The following is a 21,911-nucleotide window of genomic DNA, read 5'->3' as shown; positions in this document are numbered from 1 at the left end:
GGGAAGGCAGAGTATATGGGTACAGATGCAGGTAGGTTGGTAGATTTGGTAGTAGATATATGTGAAAATTATTTTCTGCTTGCTACTATTTAGTGAAATAAGCAAGACTATCAATTGAGATGGAGGAGGGTGAGAAGATATTAGTTATTTGAGAAGCGAAGAAAGTGAGAAATAATCATTCAGGTGAGTGGGAGATTAAGTTCATCAGATGATCAACTGCTTGGGTGTCAGGGCATAGGAGGTTTTTATTTAATCAGGGTGGGGGTTTGCCAGGTAAATACAATGGAAAGAAAGAGCAGCAAGGAACTCGAAAGTATATGCAAGAGAATAGTTATAATTGTTGGGAGAAAATTCTCCACAGGTCTTGTGTTTTTGCATATTTTGTGAGCAGAGGCACTGACAGCTTTCTATTTATTTATTTATTGGCTATCTTTTCAAGGAAGTTTATGTAGCAAACAGCTTTGGAAAATAAAGACAGTACCTCCCTCCAGAGCAGAGGACACATTTTGTTTACTTTCCAGTATAATGAAAATAATGTTTCCCTTGGGGGAAAGATCAGGCAGGTTTGTTTTTAGCTCATTGTAAAAGATTTGGGCTTCTTAAGTTTTGGATTCCTCAGCTATGACACAAACCCACTACATGCACAGCATTAGCCTGGGACACTCTGTGTCACCTCCATGGGACTTGGGGAGCAAGAGGAACTGTAGTGCATATGAAGCTCCTGCTGTTTCCTATGCCATGAGTGTCAAAGCCCCTTGTCTCTCACCCAGAAGTCTTGTGTTTTTTGCCAACATTCATGAAATTTTTTAGCTTGAAAATAAGGTGACCTCCAACTCCTGGGCTCAAGGGATCCTCCTGCCTCAGCCTCCAGAGTAGCTGGGATTATAAGTGTATACCACCATGCTTGGCTTCAATTTTACTTTATATATGTATTTTTTTATTGTAGAAAATGATGATAGGATAGTAAGTTTCATATTGCAATAAATTAGCAGAAGGGCAATAGAAATACGAGATATTGGAGAAAACAAATGAGGCAGAATTTCTGATTATTAGGGAAGAGCTTGTTCATGTGTTTTAAAAATGTATTATGGTAAGGGCCAACTCTTCCTGCATTTAGATTCTCTTGGTTACATTTAATTTAATTTAATTTTTTTTTGAGATAGGGTCTCTCTCTCTGTCTGTCACCCAGGCTGGAGTACAGTGGTGCAATCATAGCTCACTGCAGCTTTGAATTCCTGGGCCCAAGGGATCCTCCTGCCTGAGCCTCCTGAGTAGCTAGGACTACACATGTGTGCTACCACACTCAGCTGATTTCTAAGGTTTGTTTTTTGTAGAGATGGGAGTCTTACTATGTTGTCCAGACTTGTCTCAAACTCCTGGCCTCAAGCGATCCTTTTGCCTTGACCTCACAAAGTGCTAGGATTACAGGTGTGAGCCACTGCACCTGGTCTCTACTGGTTATATTTAAAGGAGGAATGTGTTAGTTTTTTTTTTTTTTTAATGCCAAAATTTACAGCATACAACTGGTTACAAATACATGATGAAAATTTTTTAGATGTCAACTTAAAAATGTGTGAGGGCATACATACCAGGTTCCTATTATTGGGCTAACAACTTGTCATAATCTTTGGCTGAAGACAACATGAATTTATTATCAGATAGTTTTGGAGATCAGATGTCTGAAATAGGTCTTACCGGGCTAAAATCAAGGTGTTGGCAGGGCTATATTCCTTCTCGAGGCTGTAAGGGTGAATTTGATTCTTTTTGCAGCTTTTAGAAGCCATCTGCTTTCCTTAGTTTATAGCCCTTTATTCCATCTTCAAAGCCAGCAGCATCGCATCTGCAAGTATCTCTCTAACTCTGACCTCCTTTTCTGTGTACCACTTTAAATGACTCTTGTAATGATGTTGGGTCTACTTGAATAATCCAAGATAATCTTTTTATTTTAAAGTCCACTGATTAGCAAACTTCATTCCATCTACACTCTTAATTCCCTCTTGCTGTGTAACATAACACAGTCACAGGTTCCAGGGATTAGGATGTGGGCATCTTGAGCGAGGTCACTATTCTTCCTACCATAGCATACATAGTTTAAAAAAAATTACAGAGTACATTAGTGAAGACATTTAAAGACCACTGTCCTGCCTTTGGTATTTGACACTGCTGATCACTTCCTTCTTCCAGATTCTTTTGATGTACATGGTGTCACTCCTGTTTCTCCTCCTTTCATGTCGTTGGGCCTTTCTGTTCAGTGTGTGTGTGCCCTATGGGCTCTTTTCCTTCCTTTCCGTTCCTTTTCCTTTTCCCTTTCCCTTTTCCTTTTGCTTTTCCTTTTTCCTTTCCTTTCCTTTCCTTTTCCCTTCTTTCCCTTCCTTCTCTTCCTTCTTCCTGCCCTCCCCTCCCCTCCCCTCCCCTCCCCCTTCCCTCCTCTCTCCTCCCCACTCCCCTCCCCTCCCCTTTTTCTTTCTTTCTTTCTTCTCTCTCTTTCTTTCTTTCTTTCTTTCTTTCTTTCTTTCTTTCTTTTTCTTTCTTTCTTTCTTTTTTCTTTCTTTCTTTCTTTCTTTTTCTTTCTTTCTTTCTTCCTTCCTTCTTTCCTTCCTTCCTTCCTTCCTTCCTTCCTTCCTTCCTTCCTTCCTTCCTTCCTTTTTCTTTTCTTTTTTTTTTTTCTTTCTTTTTTTTTTTTCTTTCTTCCTTCTTCCTTCCTTCCTTCCTTCCTTCCTTCCTTCCTTCCTTCCTTCCTTCCTTCCTTCCTTCCTTCCTTCCTTCCTTCCTTCCTTCCTTCCTTCCTTCCTTCCTTCCTTCCTTCCTTCCTTCCATAGGAGTTTGACTATCGGTCTTAGCCATTAAATTTTTTTTTTTTTTTAAATTTTTACTAGAGAAGGGATTTCTCCATGTTGCCCTGGCTGGTCTTGAACTCCTGAGCTTAGGCAGTGCACCCACCTCAGTCTCCCAAAGTACTAGCATTCTAGGGGTGAGCCACTGCACCCAGCCACTTAGCTATGTTTTTATTCCTTGTTGTTCTGAGCAGTCCCATGTATAGCCGGGGCTTTATTTACCATCTATGTGCTGATGGCTCCCAAATGTTATCTGTAACCTAGACCTCATTCCTGAACTGAAAGCTTGTATACTTATCTTCCTATGAGTTTCCTTAAAAAAAAACCCCTAAAATTCAGCATATTCAAAATTTTACCCATTTTCTTAGGCCCAAAACTTCCTTCTGAAAACTATCTTTGTAATTGACATGACCATCTGCCAAATAGTATCTAAAATAGAAACCTGGCAGTCACTGTAACATACTTTTATTCTTACTCTTATTCTCCATATTCTACATTTCTTATTGGGTTATTTTTTTACCCCAGCTCCATTGCTGTTGTCTTAGCTCATTTTTTGCATGTGTTACTAACCTGCTAGTGGGTATCCATGATTCCACTCTTAGACTGACCCACCCTTTCTCTCTGTCTCCCAGCCTTTCTTCATTTAGCAAAGTGATCATTTGGAGGAGGGTTATTGAAATAATAATGAAGTAGCATCAGTATATTGTAGAATATTATAAAACATTTAAGAGTATATAAGGAAGTAAATTTAAACCTCAGGTTATCTTATTAGTTGTTTTTTGGATATTTCAGTATAATTGGGTCGTTCTATAGATAGATTATTTTAATTATTCTTTCCCCCTCACTTATGGTTTTAAATGGTTATAATAATGATACCATTTCATGGAGTTATAATGATGGTTAAATTGGTTAATGTATGTAAGCAGTGCTTGATCTGTCATGTATCTTTATCCTCAGTATCAGCAGCAATATTGTTCCTTTTTTCTTATTGCATGAATTAACATTTCAGCTAGATAAACAACACCCTTCATGACCTGATTCTCATCTATTTGTACAATCTCACCTCCCAATGCTGTCCATAATAAACCTGCAATTTAAGCAAACAGAACTACTTATTGTTCTTCAGAAGCGAGATACTCTCTTATGTCTCCGAACATATGAAAAAGAACTTTTCCTGTCACTAAACTTTAAAAGGAATTTATTACATGGATAGCACATTAGAAATACTGAATAACATTGCAGTTAAAGGCAATTTCATAGAAGATGCAGAAGTTTTTTTCTTGTCAGTAAAACTGAGAGCATAATATTATATTGTCATTCTCTGACTGAAGTAGTTCAGGTATGTAGCTTTCTTGTTAATTTAAGTTGACAGAGAGAGAGGGTCAAGAATATAGATTTATGATTGGGCAGTATATTCCTTAGATAAGGGAGCTCTTAACCAGGGCTTCATAGACCTCTTCTCAAAAGGGTCCATGGGTAGAATTCAGGAGAGCCGGGGGAATGGTCTGTGGACTTGAATGAGAAAATAATTACATCTCATTTCACTATCTGCTAACAGAATTTTGACAGTTCCTTCAATTATGAATGGTAACAGTAGACTATGATAATTATTAGCAGCATAGTGACTTTGGTACTAATAGAAGTCACAGATATTTTTATATTGTAATACAGTTACTGCAGCTATCTCACATGTAGTTTATGCTCATCTTAACTAATCAGTAATCATGAGAGTCATCACTTACATGGGAAGTAATCATAGTCTCCCCCATACCAATGGATGCTGGTGCAGTACAGCCGGCCAAGTGAAAGGACAACTCTACACTTAGTTGTTCATCCATCAAAGTGAGGTTCTGTGTACTCTTTGTTTATGTTGCTTTTCAGTATTCTCTGAATATGAAATTCTCTGTTATTTTCTTTGAAATAGCAGCCTTAAGCCCTTGGAAAGACTTCAGAACTCCTTCAAAAGAGTTACTGAAGTTACTTCTATCTAAATAGCATAAAATTTGAACCATGGATTCATAGTTTTTTCCTTTCCAATACAAATTGCGTTGAATATGTTGACCTAGCCAAAGGTGAACTCATTGACTTTAGGACAAAAAACTTACCACTCTAGGTTTTGGATTTAAAAGCCTTGGAGAATTCTGGTATTTTTTTGTGAGAAGCCCTCCAGTATGTTGTAAAATGAACTATTGAAGCTTTAATTACATTTGTAGCAGTAAATACTGTATTTGTGAATCAGGACTTTTATCACTTTTAAATATATAAAAAAAACTTGATGTCCAACATGACATGTGTGATGCCTTGTTGAAGACTGCCCAAAAAGTTCAATGTTCTTATCTGGTTTATGCAAAAACTTTCACTATGTTATGTCTTCTAAAAAACTAACTTAATCTATATATATATATATTTTTTTTTTTTTTTTTTTTTTGAGACGGAGTCTCGCTCTGTAGCCCAGGCTGGAGTGCAGTGGCCGGATCTCAGCTCACTGCAAGCTCCGCCTCCCGGGTTCACGCCATTCTCCGGCCTCAGCCTCCCGAGTAGCTGGGACTACAGGCGCCCGCCACTTCACCCGGCTAGTTTTTTGTATTTCTTAGTAGAGACGGGGTTTCACCGTGTTATCCAGGATGGTCTCGATCTCCTGATCTTGTGATCCACCCGTCTCGGCCTCCCAAAGTGCTGGGATTACAGGCTTGAGCCACCGCGCCCGGCCTTAATCTATATTTTAAATGTACTGTCTTGTACTTAATGGATTAATAATCAAACTTAAAATATTTTGAAAACTGTATTTCAGAAAAATTAGTTTCCTTTGTAATCCCACATCTCTTGATTTATGGATTTAAAATGAGAAGGGGAGCCATAGGTTCCACCAGACTACCAAAGGTGTATACAGCACAAATGTATCATTTGCCTAAAATGATAACAGAAGTATCGTTTGTCTGAATCAGAGTATGTTTCTGGATATTCTTATTTGGGGGCATTTGTATAATAATAAATAATACAATAGAAATAGGAGTTATTGATTCTTAATTAGTGTTACACGTCCCCTCTCTCCATTGTCCAACACAGTTCCCTTATACATATGAGCTATTCTATAGCTAGCTGTTTAATGAATGAATGAGTAAGGTAGCGCATGGTGCTTTTAAAATAGTTTTGTTATTTCTGTGAAAATGCTTATGCCCAGCGTAAAACCTTCACACAATACAGAAACCTGCACAGAAAGTAAAAATCACTCAAAGGGTCACTTCCAACCATTCTTAACATTTTGATGATCTCTACAAGTATCCCATACATGTGTACAAATATAATCACACACACACAGTTTTACATGAGGGAATCATATAATCATGCTTCATTGTAATTATTTTTTCCCCCTCTCAATGGATAATGAATATCTTTTCATATCAATAAAATAAATCTGTATCATTAATTGTATTTAGTTACATGCTAGTTGCACTGTATATATCTACTGTAATTTACTCAGCAAATTTCCTGTTGATGGGTATTTATTTTTTCTTATTTTTTCACCAGTTTAAGCAATATTGTAATCAGCCATACTATAGTTAATATACTTGTGTATAAAATCATTTTATACTTGTGCAGTTATTTCTTTGGCTAAATTAATAAGAAATGGGATTGTATATTTTACATTTAGAAAGTACTGTCAGTATGCTTTACATTGTTCTTTCATAAACAGTGTTGACTGTTCTGGTTTTCTCATAATAGCTTTGGCGCACAAAATTTTGATAATCTCTTTGACCTTTATCAATGTAAAAGGCAAAAGACACTATATTATTACTTATTTGTATTCTTTGGTAGTTAGGTTGCACATCTTTTAATATGTTATAAGCCCATTCATATTCTACAAATGATCAGACTATGATCATATTTGGGGGTGTGTGTTTGTGTCTTATGGAATTATAAAAACTCCTTGTGTATCATGTATATTAACACTTTATCATAGTGCAAATAATTTTGCAGCTTGTGTTTTAATTTTGCTTGTGATGTTTTTATATAGTTTAAAAATTATTAATCATTTATTTCTGGTTTTTGTTACGGTAATTTACTGAGAAAGGCTAGCCTTACCTCAAGGTTGTATTGCTCATAGTTTAGTAGAATACTTTTGATACATTAAATCTTGAGTTTATCTGGAATTATTTTTGCTGTAAATAGTGAATAAATGATTAAACTATTTTTGCATCCAGATGACCAGGTAGCTTTTTTGGGGGAGTCGGGGGAGCAGAGTCTCTCTCTGTTGCCCAGGCTGGAGTGCTGTGGCCAGTCTCAGCTCACTGCAACCTCTGCCTCCTGGGTTCAAGTGATTCTTATGCCTCAGCCTCCCGAGTAGTTGGGATTACAGGCATGTACCACCACACTCAGCTAAGTTTTTGTATTTTTAGTAGAGACGGGGTTTCTCTGTGTTGGCCAGGCTGGTCTCCAAATCCTGGCCTCAAGTGATCTGCCAGCCTTGGCCTCCCAAAGTGCTGGAATTACAGGCGTAATTCACCATGCCTGGCTTGCACCAGTATTTTTAAATTCTGTAATCCATCTTTTCCCTGATTAAGATATGCCACTTGTAACATGTTAAATTATTTTAAGTTCGTGGATCTATTTCCTGTGTTTCCAGTTTACTCCATTAGTCTCTGCCTCTCTTCTAGTACCAGTATCATACTGCTTTTTTCATGAGTGTATATCTGTATGTTTTACAGTAAGACAAATTTGCTTACTACTTTTTTTTTTTTTTTTTTGTAGTTTTCTGGGCTGTTTTTGCCCAGTGATTTTTAGATAAAACATTGCTTTGAAGCAAACATCTTACTATAATGTTTGCCTCTCAAGTTTGAAAAATGATGTCCACATTCACATTTCTCATATTATTAACAGTTTGGAACACAAGCATAATTTTGCTCAGAGGGAATGCTTTAAGATTGTGATATATTGGGGTCACTTAAAAGGAGTTGCATGTAAAGAAAGTTGCATATAAATAGTGAAAGGTGTTCCTGTGAAAGTAAGTAGGGAACAGATGTGCAGGGCTTTTGAGCCATGTTTTAAGGAGTTTAAAATCCATTCTTAGATTAGAAGAAAGTCATTGAGGCGTAAAAGCAGGCAGTATGATGAGATCCTAGTTGTGTGTTACAAGTTTTCTATCTACTATAGGGAGAATGGATTGAAGAGGGGGAAGACTGGAGAAGAGTGCATCTTAGATATGGCCATGACTACAGAGAAAATGGAACAAATTGGAGAAATACTAAGAACAAGAAATGGGAATATGGCAAGGGAAATGGAGATGTCAGGGTTGACAAAATGTTACCAAGTGTGTAGAACTGAGGTGGAATTTAATTTAGTTAACAATACTCATTGTTAATTTTACTAACATTATTAACATTACTCATTATTACAGTATTATTATTGCTACTATTGTACTCATTACTAACATTATTTTAAACATTACTAATTATTACCTTGTTTGGTTAAAGGATTATTTCTCAATCTTTGAGTATGAGGACTTCATTTTAATAAGAAAAAATGTTGTAGATTGCGCTCTCTTCCACATGATAGGTGTATTTTGAGTAGTAGTTGATTTATGTAATGTTTTCAAGGGACTTTTAATTTTATTACTCACAATATCATGCATCTATATTATTCACGCATATATTTTATTAGGGCTAAATAAAGATCAAAATGCACAATGATTACTGCAGCTAAAAGCAGTGGAACTCTGGCAATAACTTTTCAATGTCCTTCCTTCCCCACCTCATCAAGATCTGCAGCCCACAGATTTAGAACTACCGGTCGAAACAATTCTTTATGAATTTGTTTTGAAGATTTTAGCCCTAGATGTACGTTTTTTCCCCTTCTATTGGAAAAAGTAATTTCGGAATATAGGGTTCGCTTCTTTCATTAAAGACACATTTTATTAAATGAGAAGAAAGTGATTAACAAAAGTATTTAACATAAGAATTTGTTAAATGTAACAAGCCAAACATTTACAACAGTCTAGACAAGCACACATGAGGAACTTTAGTGACTTTATTTTTTTCCTCTTATTTCTGTATTATTATACAAATAATTTTACAACTGTATCACTAGAGGATTGTTTTGTTTCTTCATTTATTTAATATAGAATTAATTGCACTCTGACCCAAAAGCAAGTGCAACAAAAGCTAAGATAAATAGAGGGGGCATAATTAAACTAAAAACTCCTGCACAGCCAGAGAAATGAGCAGCGGAGTTAGCAGACATCCCACAGAGTGGGAGAAAAATCTTCAGTCTGTACATCCGACAAAGGACTAATATCCAGAATCTACAAAGAACTGAAACAAATCAGCAAGAACAAAATAATCTCATTAGGCCAGGTGCAGTGGCTCACACCTGTAATCCCAGCACTTTGAGAGGCTGAGGTAGGTGGATCACTTGAGGTCAGGATTTCAAGGCCAGTCTGGTAAATGTGGTGAAACCCCGTCTCTACTAAAAATATAAAAATTAGCTGGGTGTGGTGGTGGGCACCTGTAACCCCAGTTACTTGGGAGACTGAAGTGAGAGAATCACTTGAACCCAGGTGGCATAGATTGCAGTGAGCCAAGATCGCATCATTGCACTCCAGCCTGGGTGACAGAGCGAGACTCTGTCTAAAAAAAAAAAAAAAGAAAAAAAAGGAAAAAAGTCATCAGAAAGCAGGCTAAGGATGTGAATAGACAATTCTCAAAAGATATACAAATAGCCAATAAGCAGATGGAAAATGCTCAACATCACTAAGATGGGGGAAATGTAAATCAAAATCACAATGCCATACCGCCTCATTCCTGCAAGAATGGCCATAATAAAAAAAATAAAAAATAATAGACGTTGACATGGATGCAGTGAAAAGGAAACACTTTACACTGTGGGAATGTAAACTAGTACAACCACTATGGAAAACAGTGTGGAGATTCATTAAAGAACTAAAAGTAAATCTGTGGTTTGATCCAGCAATCTCACTACTAGGTATCTACTCAGAGGAAAATAAGTCATTGGACAAAAAAGATACTTGCATATGCATGTTTATAGCAGCACAATTTGCAGTTGCAAAAATTGCAAACCAGCTCAGATGCCTATCAATCAACAAGTGGATAAAGAAAATTGGTATCTAAATACCATGGAATACTACTCAGCCACAAAAAGGAACAAAATAATGGCATTTGTAGCAGCCTGGATGGAATTGGAGACCATTATTCTATGTGAAGTAACTCAGGAATGGAAAACCAAACATGGTATATTCTCACTCATATGTGGGAACTAAGCTATGATGATGCAAAGGCGTAAGAATGATACATTGTACTTTGGGGACTCGGGAAAGAGTGAGGGGTGATGAGGGATAAAAGACTACACATTGGGTACAGTGTACACTGCTTGGGTGATGGGTGCACCAAAATTTCGGAAATCACCACTAAAATATTTGTTCATATAACCAAACACCACCTGTTCCTCCAAAACCTATTGAAATAAAAAAAATTGCCTTCTGTACTGTATAATGTGAACTATGTTGTAATAACACTTCTTTTTATAGCATAAATTATTTAGTGCTCTTACTGTAATTCATTGAGAGTCAGCAGTTAGGAACTTAGACCATATGACTTTTGCTTCTTAAAAATTTAGAAGAATGCATTGCAGAATTATATTGTCATTTAGTATCACCCTTCAGATCAGTGTCTACACAAATATTTCTGTGACAAACTAAAAAACCTTGTTTGTTTGTTTATCTATTTATTTATTACTTTTTTGAGACAGAGTCTTGCTCTGTTGCCCTCTCGAGTTCAAGCGATTCTCCTGCCCCCGCCTCCTGAGTAGCTTCACATTATACAGTACAGAAGGGATTACAGGCACGTGCCACTATGCCCGGCTAATTTTTTGTATTATTAGTAGAGACAGAGTTTCACTGTGTTAGCCAGGATGATCTCGATCTTCTGACCTTGTGAGCCACCCGCCTCAGCGTCCCAAAGTGCTGGGATTACAGGCGTGAGCCACTGTGACCGGCCTATTTATTAAAATTTAATTACAATTGATTTTTGCTTTTAAAGGCTCTTTATCTGTCAAAAAAATTATTTTGTATCCTGAAATTTTCTGAAATAATGAACTTTTATATTGTTTATTTAAAAACAAGAACCTTTGACATATCATAAGTAACATTAGTTTCTCTTGGTATTCTTGTGTTTAGCATTGTTGCAGTAGCTATGGACATAAAAAGAAATATAATTTAACAAACATGTAAAAAATACCCATGTATGCTAGGCTAGCACAGTGAAGATAAAAAGAGTTCATTAAGATGAAAAAAGGCACAGATAAATAATTGCAAGATAGTTGGAGAAACAGGGAATACATATATATATTAGGTGTTGAAATGATGTATTATATTGAATATTATAGACAAAATAAATTTTACTGTTCTTTCATTCAACAGTGGCCTATTTAATTCATATAGTACTTTAGTAAATTCCTTTAACTCAGTGTTCTGTATTATATGTTGATTGCCATATAAAGCTACTTAATTCTTTTTCATCCATTATTTATTTAAGGAATATGATCGTTAACAAAAGGACTGTGTATTTTCATTATACTTTGTCTTTTGTCCGTGGGACTGTCACAGAGTATGTTTATAATGAGTGGTGTATAGAATTAAACTTATATTGCCTTATATTTATATTCCTAGAAGTTGATGCATCAATAACTGATAGAAATAAATTTTACCTGGAGGATATTATGCTTTTATTCACTTTATTTCCAATTTATGTATAACTCCTAGGCAAGATCATTTTCAAATTCTGACTGCTACGTAGATTTCAAAATTTGTCTTTAAACATTAAGGAATAAAATAAGTAGAATGAAGCTCAAATTTTAGAACAATGTCTCCATGAGACAGTTCTTTATGCCGTAGAAAACCATTGGTTGATTACCTTCTCAGTCAATGTTGCTCTTCAGTGTTGAATTGCATGTATTCTTATAAGGATAAAACATTTTTAATTTGGTAAGACTAGCTAAATTTGCTTTTTGTGCTTATGATGTAAAGACAAGATTTAAATTAACACCAACAGCAGAGGCTGTTAAAAATGTAGAATGTTATACTATGAATTTAAATAATCTTTCTGTGCTTGTCATTTTACATGGATAGTATCATAAGACAAGTAATGACAGATTAAGACCTACCTAGCAGAGGGAAAACTAAATTACACGACTTTATTAAGGCATAAATAAACCTGTTAACCATTATCTGGAACACCAATTAGTAGAAAGAGCACTGACAATTTTATTTATCAACATTAAACACAATTATTAATTACAGACCTGATGAATCTAGCAGTGAGCAGGCCATGTTGGATATGCTGGAACCTTAAGTCCATTATATGAGAAGGATGATTACCAAAATCCTGTGGAGAAATAAGTAATTGTAGTTGTAAAATTTTAATTGCCTTGGAATAAGGCAAATTATATTTTCTTGTCTGAGAATATAAATAGTATGGCTTGAAGGTAACAAGCTTCGGTAGTTGTAAATAGAAAATGGATTTATGTTAGGTTTTAAAACAAAGAAAAGAGTGATGAATTTTTATTCATCACTATTCCATGTGAATGGCATACTGTAAATACATGCAGATTTTTTTTTGATGTATTCTTTAGTAGGTGAGCTATTCTCTGAATTCCTTTTTTTCATAGTGAAAATAATGTGGGAAGGAACTTTTTGAATGAATTACTACGGGTGAATGGGAATTATATAATTAAAAAATAGTTTCATTATGTGATCAGCAGTGTTGTGAAACGAACAAGAGACAATTCACATTTTTGTGCCTTTTTTTTCCTTTTTCTTCGAAGATCCAAATTCCAGAATTTGTGGACATTTACTCATAGGTGCAGCCAAGAATTCTTTTGCAAAACTCATGGATAAAATTAGTCTGGTAATGGAATGTATACCTCTGCACAGTAGCAGGAGTATTACATATGTAGAAAAAGATTCCCTGGTTCAGAGGCTGGCCCATGGACTTCATAAAGTAAACACACTGGCCCTGAAATATGGTTTGCGTGGCCATGTGCCCATTATGGTATGTATACACTTTCATTTAGTAGTAACCTAAGAACTTGTAGGTATAATTTTGAATTAGCCTAATTTGTAGTTTAAATTATTAGTTGTACATGAATGTATCTGGATTTTCTTTATAGTTCATGTAAAATTTTAATACGGTAAATAAAAGTACTTCCAAATAAGTGTCCAAAATATCAAAATACAAAAATCATGGGCCAGATGCGGTGGCTGATGCCTGTAATCCCAGTACTTTGGGAGGCCAAGGTGGGTGGATCACCTGAGGTCAGGAGTTCAAGACCAGCCTGGCCAACATGGTGAAACCCCTTCTCTACCAAAAATACAAAAATGAGCCGGGGGTGGTGGTGTGTGCCTTGTGCCTCTAATCTCAGCTACTCGGGAGACTGAGGAACGAGAATCGCTTGAACTCGGGAAGTGGAGGTTGTAGTGAGATGAGATTCTGCCACTGCACTCCAGCCTGGCCTACAGAGTGAGACTGTCTTACAAAAAAAAAAAAAAAGAAAAAGAGGCATGACATTAGTGATAAATTTACTGTTTTCTATAAATGCACTGCAACAGAATTGTGTGAGACCTGAACAGCTGTCAATTTCATTTTTAGCTATCTAGATTATTTCTTTTCCTCAGATGTTCATTTTTCATAAGTCAAATTGTTGGTCACATAAAAAATAAAGTTTTCACCTCTATGTTTCTATAATAACTGGCACTGGTTTTTGGATGATCTGAGTTACATTTAATTTAGTAAAATGGTCATTGCTATTGTTAGTAAATCTGTAGTTAAAACTGTTTATGAAATTGCTCTTGTTTAACAACAGAAAAGCACAGCGTCGTTGCAGAAGCAAATATTTGGATTTACACAAAGACTGCATGCTGCAGAAGTGGAGCGCCGCTCACTACGCTTGGAGGTCACAGAATTCAAACGAAGTGTGAATGAAATGAAAAAGGAGCTTGACAAAGCCCAGGGTCTGCAAATGCAATTAAATGAATTTAAGCAATCTGTAAGTATATATCATTTAGGAAACTGTTGCTTTGGTGATATCTATTTCTTTATCTCTATATCCTTTTTTCCTTAACTTACGTTTGTTTTGTCAAATAATTCAAAACCCTATTAATAACATTTCTTTTTCTTCAGAAAACTTCCCTTCTAAAATGCCTCTAATTGCTGATGTTGGTGGCAGGCGGGGGAGTGGGGAGAGAGATTTCCTCTCTTCTTTTTTTTTTTTGAGACGGAGTCTCACTCTGTTGCCCAGGCTGGAGTGCAGTGGTGCTATCTCAGCTCACTGCAACCTCTGCCTCCTGGGTTTAAGTGATTCTCCTGCCTCAGCCTCCCAAGCAGCTGGGATTACAGGTGGCTGCCACCACGCCTGGCTAATTTTTGTATTTTTAGTAGAGATGGAGTTTCTCCATGTTGGCCAGGGAGGTCTCGAACTCCTGACCTCAGCTGATCCACCCACGTTGGCCTCGCAAAGTGCTGGAATTACAGGTGTGAGCCACCGTGCCTGGCCTCTTCCCTTCTTATGTTGAATATTTTAAGTAAATTAGACTAGTATGAAAGCGAATTGCTTTTCCAAAGAAATGTTCAGTTTATCTAACGTCCATCAATGACATATATGTATTATTTTAAAAAGCAGAAAATAGCTGAAAAAGCAAGGCCGTATGCCAAATACCATTAGATCAAGAACAAAATGTCTAAGTATGTGAAGCACAATATAATGCAGACATCTACATATTCTGTTTGCAGTTGGGATACTTACTAACATTGCTGTTTTTAATGTGGATATGGGAACATAGAGTTAAAAGATTACCCTGAAACTTCAAGACTGTATACAACTTAAAACAGCTACTGTAACTTCAGTTTAAATGTGCTTTTAAGTTTATCTTTTGGTTAATTTGGAATTTACAGTTTTAACATTTACAGTAATAGAGGCAGCAGCAGGTATAGTAGTTTAGTTATCAATCCTGTGATAATGTAATTGTGCTAGTGTTAATTATTATTTCAAGTAGATACACCTTCTAAGGGCAAAGAGTTCCTATGAATTAGGCAGGTCAAGGAATCATGAAATACTCTTAAGCCATAGGTTTCTTTTCAGTAAATGTCTCAAGACACCATAATTTTTCCTTCTCTTAGTTTTTTGCTCAAAGAAGGAGAATTTATGAGCTGAGCTGCTTCAACTTTTTTTTCTAATTATAAAAGTTGTAGAGGACAACCATAAGTAAAATACAAGAAAGTATTAAGAAGGAAGTTTAGACTGGGTATGATGGCTCATTCCTATTATAATCCCAGTGCTTTGGGAGGCCAAGGTGGGAAGGTTACTGGAGGCCAGGAATTCAAGAGATAGTGAGACCCCATCTCTACAAAAAAATATATAATATTTATTTTAAAAAAGAAGAAAGTTAAAATCATTTTCATCTTACCACCCATAATCAATCACTGTTGAAATGTGGATGCATTTTGTTCTCCACATTTCTTATGTATATATGTGCCTATGCATGCCTTTATGCACAATTGTAGTTTGGAATAATTTTGTAATACAGTTTGCATCCTGACATATAAATATATGTATACATGTATGCACTTAAAGTACTGTAATCATTTTCCTTTGTCATTTATTATTAATTTCATTTCAGTTAAGTGAATACTAGTGTGTCGTGTGGATGTATCAAAATTTAAGTATTTCCGTTTTCAGAGATATGTGATTTTTTCCATTTTTTGCCATTTTACTTAAATAATAAAGAGATGTTTATACTTTTAAAAAACGAATTCTTTTGAAGCGTGTCTCTCCTTCCATTTGATTTGCTTCTGTATCATATAAACAGCTAAATTTGGGATATTGAGGTAGTCTACCAAAATGGACACAGTCATTTATGCAATTTGAGATTTAGAATATAGTCAACTGTATTTATATTTATATATAAATATATATAATTATATATAATGGCTTTTGTAAAAATTGGAAAATTCATTACATATGTTGCTCCCTGGAATATGTATGAAGAATTCTAAATATTCTACACAATTTGATTTCCTAGTCCATAGTTAAGTATTAAGAAAATGAGTTTGCATCTTATCTTTGGTTAGTTTAGAAGTAGTCAGGACTTAATTTCTAGAATCTAGAGAGAAGGTTAGAGTTTGAGGGAAGGTTGGTGGAAGGTGACAGAATCCTCTTGTAAGGGCTTTTTTTGAATAACTGGCTTGCAGTAATTAGGAGTGTGTTTGAGGAAGTGCTTAGTGTGAATTGCTTCCTTTGAAGTGTAGGCATAAAAATAGGATAATAATTGAGGGAAGAGGTACTTAATCTTTACTTTATTTTGCCTTATTTTATTTTTTGAGATGGAGTCTCGCTGTGTCGCCCAGGCCGGAGTGCAATGGTGCGATCTCAGCTCACTGCAGCCTCCGCCTCCCAGGTTCAAGGAATTCTCCTGCCTCAGCAGGAGTTGGCATTACAGGTGCCCACCACCACGCCCAGCTAATTTTTTGTATTTTTAGTAGAGATGGGGTTTCACCATGTTGGCCAGGCTGGTCTCATACTCCTGACCTCAGGTTATCTCCCTGCCTCAGCCTGCTAAAGTGCTGGGATTACAGACGTGAACCATACCCGGCCAGTACTTAATTTTTAGATATTGTCCTACAATTATGTTATGAAGTATGTGACAGTTTCTAACATTTAGTGATCATATTGACCATGTATCAGACACTGACCCTAAGCACGTTACAGGCATTGACTCATTTGGTCCTTATAATTATCTCACATACTATTATATTATTATAATATATAATATTATTGTTTCTAATTTACGGATGAGGATTTTGGAGCATGTAGAAACTAAGTAACTTGCCTGAAGTCGTATAGTTATTAATGGAAATGACAGAATTTGAACTTAGTTCATGTGGCATTAAAACGCATGCTTTTATCCATTTCATGATAGTGGTTAATGTTGATACCTAGGTGTGTTAATAAAGGGTTGTTTTATTAAAAACATAAAAATGAAAAAAAGATCCTATTTTCCTCTAAGAAAATTGGAGAGTGCCTGCAACCATTTGTCTCTCACTGATTTCAGACAAAGTATATTGGAGAGAATAAAATAGCTTCTTTATAGTTGGTCTAAAATTATAAAGGGAAACATCCTGCTCACCAAAAGCTATTTAGTACCTTAACGGTTTTAGAATACTATGTCCATCTACTGACAGTTGTTTTTTAACAGCTAACTTCCCCAGTCTCATGATCTTTGTTTGTTTATTAGCTCCTTACACTTGCTTTCAAACGCCATCTCTTTCTTATTCTGCATTGCTATGCTTGCTTGATTTTATTTACTTTACAGAGGAATAAACAGAATTGAGCCAGTCTCTGGGAGGGACGGATGGACAAGGAAGAGGCTAAAATTACCTGAGTTTTTATGTAAAGAGGAAATTTTGGAGGATTGTGAAGGGAACATACATTCTGTTAAACAGGGAAGTCCTGCAAAGTGGTGGGGATGTTGATGGAAAGATCTTATTCACTTGATGGTCAAGTGAATTGAAGAGGACAGAATGGTCTCATGGCAAGGAGTGGTGATTTAAAACAACACAATACATTAAAGATAGAAGAGGTACAAAAATATATGTTCACAAGACCCAGCGCATAGAGGGATGTTAATAACTAGAAATAGAACTGGAGTGCTGAGAGGAGACTGTTAGATTTGATGTTTTGAAAGCTGAGGGTCTGGTTGTAATAGCACAATGTGGAGAGTTCGGCAGCTGTTTAACAGGGAGTAAAAAGTTGAATGTTCTGTACAATCCTAGCACTATACAAGTATCAGTGACATATTAGATACACCTTTTACTAGGTGACTCTTTGAAAATGAGGCAACTTTCCTCTGTGCCTTGTGATCATTCTCATTAGTTTATATTAACTTAGGTAAATCATCAGACATCTGTTTTTATGCTACACTATTGGCTTTTGAAATTTCTTCAGTGTTGAGAAATGCACTCTTAAATTGTTGAGAAATGCACCCTTAAAAAGAGAAATAAGAGTTTTAAAAGACAGTTGCTTCATGGAAGTGGCAGGCAAGGTACCTGCTGCCAAAATAAAACTTTGAGTGCTTGTGTATTATAATATAGAAGGACCTATGTAATTGATTTATCCTAAAACTTAGTTTCAGCAAAAGTCTTTCTCTTTATATGAACTGCATGCTTGCTGTTGTTGGCCCACGAGGAAACTGTGACTATGCACATTTCTATTTTTGTCTTATTTGTCAGAAAAATAAAAGACAAAGTCTATATTCAGTCACAATAATTACTAGATGCTTAGAATCAAAAGGATGTTTTTCCTGCTTTTTCCTCCCAAATTTTTTGAAATTTCAAATCAACCTGCTTTATATTTGCGGCGAATGATATTAATGCACCTCAAATCCTTTTTTACAATGGGAAAGTTAGAAATTTTAAATAGATACATGTATACCTTGTGTATTTAAGTGGCCTGAATGGTTCCCTTGAGTTTTCCATATATATATTTCTCAGTTATCTACCTTTTGTGAAACCTTCCTCTTTTTTACACTTCACTATGTCTCTGTTGTTTGTCGTATCTAAGTTTCATTTGTTTAAATGTTTTGAACAGGAGATAATATAAACTTGCCTTGCCCTGGATTCTACATCCCTATCTAGAACTGTCAGTTATTCCAGAGCAGAGTACTGTGCCCTCCAAAGCAGGCACTATATTGTAAAAACCATGTTGTGTATTATGGCGTGGATTTTGTTGGCAGATGTTTATATATGAATATTCTTTCATACAATAAATATTGAACACTCACTGAGTGCCAGGCACTCTTCTTGGTTGGATGAAAAGCTAAATGAAGTCCCTGCTTTGTGGAGCTACACCTTTATATGTGTGGTTGGTGGCAGGGTGTGGACAGGCAATAAAAAAAGTGAGATGAATTTAGATAATGACAGTGGCTGTGAAGAAAATAAAACAAGATGGTATAAAAGTGTGAGTGGGAGTTGGAGAGGTGTAGACATGTAAGACCTGCCTAGGAGAAGACATTTGACTGGGGAGACCTGAATAATAACATACACTGAACACAAACTTTTAGGTGATCAGTTAAAAGCCAAGGAAGTTGTTAAAGGTTTTAATTCCCACAATCATAATCTTTATAAAAAGTATTCATGTATGAAAACTTAAACTGAGCATCATGGATTTATTTGGAATTTCAAATGAGTTTTCTAAGATTTTATTTGACTGAAAATGAAAACTAAGTATGGCTATTGTGCTTCAAAAATCACAGTAGTATTTTTATCTTGACTTACGCAATTAAGAAAAGCTAATTGTATTTTTTTAATGTATCAAATGCCTAGAAATGTTTGTATTATATTCCTTTAGTTTTGAAGACGAAATAATAACAATGCAGTTAGCTTTATAACTGATTCTCCGCCCTCCCACTTTTTACAGAAATTGATCACCCATGAGAAGTTTGAAAGTGCATGTGAAGAACTAAATAATGCATTACTTCGGGAACAGCAGGCACAAATGCTATTGAATGAACAGGCACAACAACTACAGGAGTTGAATTATAGACTTGAATTGCACTCCAGTGAGGAAGCTGACAAAAACCAAACTCTTGGAGAAGCTGTTAAGGTAAGAGAATAAAGGGATATTTGCATAAAGGAATATTTTATCTATGCGTGGATCTTAGAGGGAATTATGATATCTCCTGAATAGGAATAGATCCCAAGATGTGAAATTTTATTCTATGAGGATAGAATGAAACATGGTTCTAAGACCTCAGTTACAAGCCTGCATTCACATGTATTGAGAAGGTAAAAGTAGGCTTTACTTGCTAGTTGAAAACAAAGTGAAGATCTTTTCCAGTAATAATAACAATTATTATTAACAGTAAAATTAACAGTAAATGTTTTGTTTCTTTTATCTTCCTTATTTCTTCCTCTCTTTAGAGTTTTCCTTTTCTGTTTTGTTCCCAATGGACTTTGGAAACTCCACACATCTTTTGGATTCTGGAAGGTTTTGGTCTGGGTCTGATTCTTATATAAGTACATATTTGGGGAGGAGGGAGGTTTAGTTAGAAAGAGTTCTGTCTGTCATATATTTGTGGTAAAGGTATTTCAAAGGAAAAAGAGAAGCTATCATTTAAAAGTTGAGAAAATTTCATTAATGGATTTAGGACTATAGTACTTTCTGGAAATGTTGCCTACAAAGTATAATAGAATTCTAGTTTTTGATTATAAAACTTGTGGATTTATCACTAGTGAGATTATATACGTTGGAATGGAACTAAATCCAGGGAAAACAACAGCGATATATCCTCTATATAGGATATCATACTTAATACAATTAATCAACTCAGTGTTGGTATTAACTTATACAAATATATCTATTTTTTCTGATATCTTAGTAATACTATTATGATCAATGATAAAATAGCCAAAATTTATTGTTAACTTCCTGTTTTTCAGGCACTATGCTAACTACTTTAAAACACTTCTGTACTCATCACACAAACTGTATGGGATTATTCCTGTTTTATAGATGAGAAAACAGATGCAGAGAGGTGACATAACTTACACATTTCTTAGTAAGTAATGGATCTAGGGAGTCAGATTTCCATCCATCTTCCTAACCACCACATCATATGTTCCAGCGTCCATTTGCCAGGCTTGGTGTTACTGTCACTACATGAGTTATTCATTTTAAACTACCTCTGTGAGGTAGGTACTATGGTTATGATTTTGATTTTTGTTTGTTTGTTTAAATTTAGAGACTTCAATAAACTTGCCCAGGGTATCCTGTAAATGTTGAAACTGGGATTTAGTTTTCAGAAGAATTAGAAAAAATTTGAAATCTAAAGCAAGAAAATGCACATGAATTTAAAGAGGAAAAGATAGATGTCCTTTAAGAAGAGGAAAAAATGACCAGGATGGTATTAGTATTTTAGAGTATATTTTTCCAAATATATGTATTAAATTGAACTATTTGAAATTGCTGTTTTTATAAGTGAAAACTAGACAAATGCCAGCAATATCAAATGGCTCAACCTAATACAGATTATTTTTCTTACATAAATGAGAACATACTTATATACTGTTTTGAAACTTACTTGTATTACTTAGTAATAGATTGTGAGCATTCTTGCTTACCAACTGATATGACTGTGAATTTTTTTTTCACTTTTTTTAACACAAGTAATAAATATTTATTGTGGAAAAATAAGAAAATATAGATGAAGAAAAATTAAAATAATCTCAAATCATATCACCTGATATATCCAGCATCAACATTTTGATATATATATTCCAGACTTTATGTTTTACAAATATAGAAATACAACTGAATATAGGTTAATAAAAATACAATCATACTATTATACATATTGTTTTTGACTTACTTTCTTCAAACACCATGTCAAGGATTTCTTTCTATGCTAATAAGTATAGTGGTATTTGTCAGGCCTTTGAGCTGAAGCTCAGCCATTGTAACCCCTGTGACCTGCACACATACGTCCAGATGGCCTGTAGGAGCCAAGAATTCTGGAGCAGCCGAAAAACCGCAAAAGAAGTGAAACAGCCAGTTCCTGCCTTAACTGCTAACCCACCTTATGACATTCCACCATTATGACTTGTTCCTGCCCTACCCTAACTGATCAATCATGACGTTCTTCTCCAGGACAATGGATCTCATGATCTCGCCACCATGCACCTTGTGACCCCCTCCCCTGCTGACAACAGATAACCACTTCTAACTGTAACTTTCCACTGCCTACCTGAGTCCTACAAAGCTGCCGCTCTCCTATCTCCCTTCGCTGACTTTCTTTTCAGACTCAAATCACTTGCACCCAAGTGAACAGACTTGTTGCTTACACAAAGCCTGTTTAGGTGGTCTTCTATTTGGACACATGTGACAGTATCATCAGTTCATGGCTGGTTGAATTCTTTTGGATGTATATTTTTTCTTTTTGTTTTTAACTGACAAAAAATTGCATACATTTAGGGTATATTTTGATGTTTTGCTACATGTATGCATTGTGGAATGTTC

General features: G+C 35.5%; 1 protein-coding gene across 6 annotated transcripts in view; it reads left to right on the top strand.

The window, feature by feature from the left end:
* CCDC171 (coiled-coil domain containing 171) overlaps nucleotides 1-21,911 on the top strand; it is a 380,335-nt gene that overhangs the window by 184,477 nt on the left and 173,947 nt on the right. For all 6 annotated transcript variants that reach the window (XR_007719876.1, XM_050761632.1, XM_050761631.1 and 3 more), the window contains 3 exons: nucleotides 12,669-12,895; nucleotides 13,707-13,889; nucleotides 19,314-19,499. Coding sequence is in view for 5 of the 6 variants with exons in the window: in XM_050761632.1 (XP_050617589.1) it covers nucleotides 12,669-12,895; nucleotides 13,707-13,889; nucleotides 19,314-19,499 (596 nt within the window). In the remaining variant the exon portion in view is untranslated. The remainder of the gene's footprint in view (nucleotides 1-12,668; nucleotides 12,896-13,706; nucleotides 13,890-19,313; nucleotides 19,500-21,911) is intronic.

The sequence above is a fragment of the Macaca thibetana genome, chromosome 15 (assembly GCF_024542745.1).
Source record: "Macaca thibetana thibetana isolate TM-01 chromosome 15, ASM2454274v1, whole genome shotgun sequence".
Taxonomy (NCBI): Eukaryota; Metazoa; Chordata; class Mammalia; order Primates; family Cercopithecidae; genus Macaca; species Macaca thibetana.
This window is presented reverse-complemented; position numbering and strand designations above follow the sequence as displayed.